The sequence below is a fragment of the Penaeus chinensis genome, chromosome 9 (assembly GCF_019202785.1).
Source record: "Penaeus chinensis breed Huanghai No. 1 chromosome 9, ASM1920278v2, whole genome shotgun sequence".
Classification (NCBI taxonomy): Eukaryota; Metazoa; Arthropoda; class Malacostraca; order Decapoda; family Penaeidae; genus Penaeus; species Penaeus chinensis.
Genome location: NC_061827.1, coordinates 1620328 through 1625327, shown reverse-complemented (window position 1 = coordinate 1625327; position 5000 = coordinate 1620328). Strand labels below are relative to the sequence as shown.

Here is a 5000-nt window from a genome sequence, read left to right as displayed (position 1 = left end):
CTCTCTCTCTCTCTCTCTCTCTCTCTCTCTCTCTCTCTCTCTCTCTCTCTCTCTCTCTCTCTTTAAACCATATCTCCATCCCCTCCCTTCCAACTTTCCTCTCTCCCATTTTGTATACTCTTCCTGTCAGGCCTTATATATTTTCTCCACTGTATCCTCCCACATCAGAAAAAAGGCCATACTGTCTGAACCTCAGAGTAAAAGGAATGATATTAATAGATAATAAATACATTTCCCAGTCAGGTCTGCAGTGAATTGCAATCTCCATCTTAAGCCCATTAATCTCTGGTATGAATTCACTCAACGGCCTTTTCCCATAACCCAGGATATATTCACACAGTATCAGCATCAACATCCTTGTTTTAAGTATACACTTGAAGGTTTAGATTATTACGACTGGTCAAAACGAAGGAAAATGTTATATAGTCATTATTTAAGGGATTATTTCCATATGCATTGACAGCTTCTGTAGTTCTATGACGGAGTACTACAAAGGTGATAATGAACCTCTGCAAGTAAATCAGCTTCCGCTTGGGTCCCACTGGGCTGTCTGCACCAGTGATGGATTATGGTATCGGTGCCAGATACTTTCCAACCTCTTTTCAGATGCTCAGGTTAGTGAAATTTTGTTTTTGCAGTTTTTATGTCTCCTTTTATGGCAATGTGTAAACAGGTCAGATTGATTTTTATGTCTGATTGACTGTTATTTTCTTTTTGCTGTGGGTCTGGAGTATTTTTAGATCCCTTTGCATTAGTTCATCTTGCTTTTCATTTTAATACTCAAGGTTTTCATGAGTTCAAATCTTTCTCTGCTCATCAGTTTAATTCTTTCCCTGTAATTCTTTCCAAAAATATAAGAATCGTGTAACTTGCATTTTTAAACCTTGAATTTGAATAAAGTTTCTTAATAGGAATCTCAGCTCGCATAAAATTATAAATAATTTCAGGATATCACAGAAGCTGAACCGAGGATGAAAGCCCGCTTTATTGATTACGGACACTGTAGTGAAGTCAAGGTTAAGGATATCAGAGTCCTGAGTGAAGAATTCACACTGTTGCCTGCCTTGGCTGTACCATGTTGTTTAGCAAAGGTATGTTTATTCCTATTTGTTTTGTTTTTTCGTTCTTTCTTTCTTTTTTTCCTTCTTTTTTCTTTTAAATTTTTTCTTTTTTCAATCCAAAATCCACTATTTGTTCTTCCTCAAGCTTGTTCGTGGACCTTTTTTGAATTTTGGTTAAATATGGCGGCAGAGAATTGCCTGCATATGATTCAGTTTCTGTAGAAAAGGGAAGAAAGAAGGAGGGGGGGTTTCTTTGTGATTTTTAAAATCTACTTATTTTAATCTTCTTATCTTCTAGCTGTATTAATGACTTAAAGATTTCAAATCTAACGAATGTCCGTATTAGTTTGATTCTTTTTTATATTTTTTTTCCCCTCAGGTTTACCCTCAGCATGCCTGGGAAAAGAGTCCTTGGCCCTTAGAAAGTATAGAAGCATTTCAGAAATTGTGCGGAGACCCTGACTCAGTTCTTCACACTTATTTCACTAAACTTAATTGGTTGGTTGCTTTATTTTTTTGCATTTTCTTATGAAAAAGTAGGTGGTGGGGGAGTGTAAAATCCATTCTTTTCATCTGTTTATAATATGACTTCTTAAAGATAAAATGTGTATACAATAAATAGGGGGAGGGGGGGATGTGATATCTTCCCCTTGGAGAGCAAACAGGAAACTTTGCAAAAAGGCTGGACATGCCATATACTGTAATGGTAAATGATATATGCTAATGAAAGTTCATTCATCCATATGCCAAAAAATAATAATAAATTTGATAGAAATATAATGAATAAATCAGGTCAAGACATTCAACCTGTTCTTATTGAAGTTTTATGTAGGTGGATTGGTTGTTCCTAAAATTTAAATCCCATCAGTGAAGATTTATACGTGGGTTTTTAGAAATCAGATTTCTTTATTTTAACAAAAACACAAAAAAAAAAGTTTTGCTCCTGATAAATGTTAAGAAATGATACAAAGATTGCAATAATGCATTTTTAACTCCTCATCTTGCTCAACCAGGCAACATGTCTGGGCCACCTGCAGGACATACACCATTTAAGGATACATTGCTTTTATTATACACAATATGTATGCTTTGTAACTATGCTGATACTTCCGCAACGTATCTACAACTTACAAACACAAAAATAACTTTTAATAGTAACAATAAGATGGTGTGAAATTACCTACCTACCATCTTAAACTATCACTGTATGCAGATGCTTTTGTGATGTCATCTTGTTCTGCTTGTCTAGCTCCAGATGTGGGTCAATGGTACGAGATGAGCAGCTTGTCCCGCAAGCCAAAATTGGACAGTAAAGGCATCGTGTCCAATTTGTCTAGTATTTTGGATGTTTCTGAAAGCAGTATAAGCATTAAATTTATGCCATACTGTGTTTGCACAGGAATGAAATACTCAGTTTAGGGTCGCTGGGAATAAATGTTGCTAATATCTCTCAGACTATTTAACAACAGAGACTAGCATTTAATAGATAACAAAGATTTTTTATTTTATTATTATTTCTTTCTTTTTTTTTCTTCTTCTTTTTTTTGTCTTATCTTTTCTTTTTCCTTTTCCTTTTCTTTTTCTTTTCCCTCAAGAATTTTATTATATTCCGTGACCCACAAGTCACCATGAATGCTTTTGCAATCTTTCCCCAAGGAGCAGTAGAAATGAGGTTATATTGGAAACTACAGAAGGCCTGGTCATCAATGAAGAACTTGTCCTCCAGGGCTATGCCATATCAAAAGTTTTGCTTCAAGCTGTGAACAAAGATGAGGCATCATGTGAAGGTAAAAAAACACTGGGCTCTTTGTATGATATTGCCATGTGTTTGTGTTCATTTATGTTTATTTTTCGTTACTAACATTGTTTCTTGGTGATACTAATGGCCTGATTGTTATTTTCTATCTATGCATCTTTGACTCAATCTGTTTAGGTCTTTGACTATAATGTTAAGTATCTACATATAGAAGATAGAGGGAAAGGTTGGTTCATCAAAGTGACTATTATAAGGGAAACAAAATTTACCTGAGGGAAGCTTTAGGCAGCCAAAGTTGTATGGTTCATTATTACCAAGACAGTGGAAACAAAGGAATCTACTTGCAAACTCTTAGCCCTAACTACTCATCCCACCTCCAATCCTGCTCCATTCAGCTACAAGTGAGACCCTACACTGGAAAATGATGACAGTGACACCAACCACAAAGTGTCTCATAGATCACTGAAAAAGTATGGCCCGCAAATAAATAAATGTCTGAGCTGGTCATGCACTTCCACGAAAGAAGTGAGAAGAGCCCCATAGTAACAAGGCAGAGGACCAAGATGTCATAACCTATGGTTTCAAACAGTGGGATGGAGATTACTTCGTGAAATCCTAATTCGCTGGAAAAGGGAAGCAAGTAAAAACTCATGAACCTGAGGAGGGGTATATAAAGATGTGTATTGTTCATCTCCTTCCATTCATTAAATAGGTGGAAGAGGGCAAGCCTCCCAAATATAGGAACACGCATGATCCATTACATCACTTTTTAATTTTTTTATTTGGCAAGATGTTTTGTGATGAATAGGTATATAACACTCTTCATCATCTGTATTCATCTTGGGTAAATCAAAGAAACTAGGACACATATTCAGTTTGATTTCATGTTGATAAAATATTCCTTATTCATTTGAGCAGGCACATGGACCCCATTGCCTGAGAACGCAGGAAAGGCCATCAACTGTAGTTGTCTAGTGCGTCATGAATAATAATTTAGAATTGTGACTACAGTTACTTATCCCAGTCAGAGGGATAAACCAGGCAGAGACTTGGCAGATTTCCACTTTAGCAGTGACTAAGCCTGTCATCTGAGGCAGCTAATAACAACCAAAATGAAGGATCTAGCTTGGAGTCTTTTGGCTTGGGTATCTCACATGCACCACTGAGAGTGTAGGGGATCTAAACAACTAAGGAATGACTTGATCGCCATCATGTGGCATATAGCTTACACTGACTTACCTGCCATCCCCTGGGAAAACAAGGCTTGGAGTGAGCTAGGAGGTTTTGTAGGAAATCTATCAGTTTGGGGATATATTTTTATATAATGTGTGGAATGTGTGAATGTCTTTGATTCCTTTAGTTATAGCCTTTTTTCATTGTAACATTATAGAATTCTGTCAAATTTTGCTAGGTGCTTGTCATTATTTTGTATTTTTATCCTTCTCAGCCACTAGTGATCCTTCAGAGGCTGTGGAAAATTCAGGAGATTTGGAAACACTTCCAGTAAGTGTTATTTTTGTTCTTTGCTACTTAAGGATTCAAGTAAACTCAATGAAGTTGAGAGTAATGTTTGTAAACCATGATGTGTACACTCAACAGAGCAAAAAGCCAACCGTAGATATAAAACTAAGTGTAAAGGATTTTATATATTTCTAATGCTCTCTTCATCTTTCTATTTATGCTCAAGCTTATATTGAAATGTTATAATGGGAAAGAGATTAATCTATTTGCCCATGTAGAGGCAGATTTTGTTTACTATATTTCCAATCCCATACAATAAAGAGTTAAAGCCTCTGATAGTTTCCACATTATAACATACATTTCTGAAACCCTGTTGGCTCTGTATTGAGATTTTCAGTAGTTGTTTCACAGTTACACTCTTCAACATTATTGCTGAAAATTATTATTTTCAACTATTCTCAGTATGTCTCATGTATATATTCAGATATATTCATCTCACAGGCGTCAGTTGATCCATTGTTTGTAATTTATGGTGGTCACACGAATTTCTCTAGTTTTAGTGAAATTTATTTTGCTTAGCCTCTTTACTAAAGCTATTTCCCCCTCCCCTTGTTTAAGGTGAAGAGTTAATCTGCATAGTGTCTGAGCTGAAATGGTATTTGAAGGTCTAACCAAAACATTACAAAATTTATACATTTGCTTATAAATGTTACTTACATGAA

General features: G+C 35.8%; 1 protein-coding gene across 1 annotated transcript in view; it reads left to right on the top strand.

Moving 5' to 3' along the window:
* The window catches only part of LOC125028516 (tudor and KH domain-containing protein-like), a 10525-nt gene extending 6052 nt beyond the window's left edge, over positions 1–4473 (top strand). Inside the window, exons 4-9 of the mRNA XM_047617865.1 lie at positions 464–614; positions 948–1091; positions 1441–1559; positions 2718–2848; positions 4265–4320; positions 4417–4473. Of these exons, the coding sequence (XP_047473821.1) occupies positions 464–614; positions 948–1091; positions 1441–1559; positions 2718–2848; positions 4265–4320; positions 4417–4473 (658 nt within the window). The remainder of the gene's footprint in view (positions 1–463; positions 615–947; positions 1092–1440; positions 1560–2717; positions 2849–4264; positions 4321–4416) is intronic.
* The last annotated feature ends 527 nt before the right edge of the window (positions 4474–5000 follow it).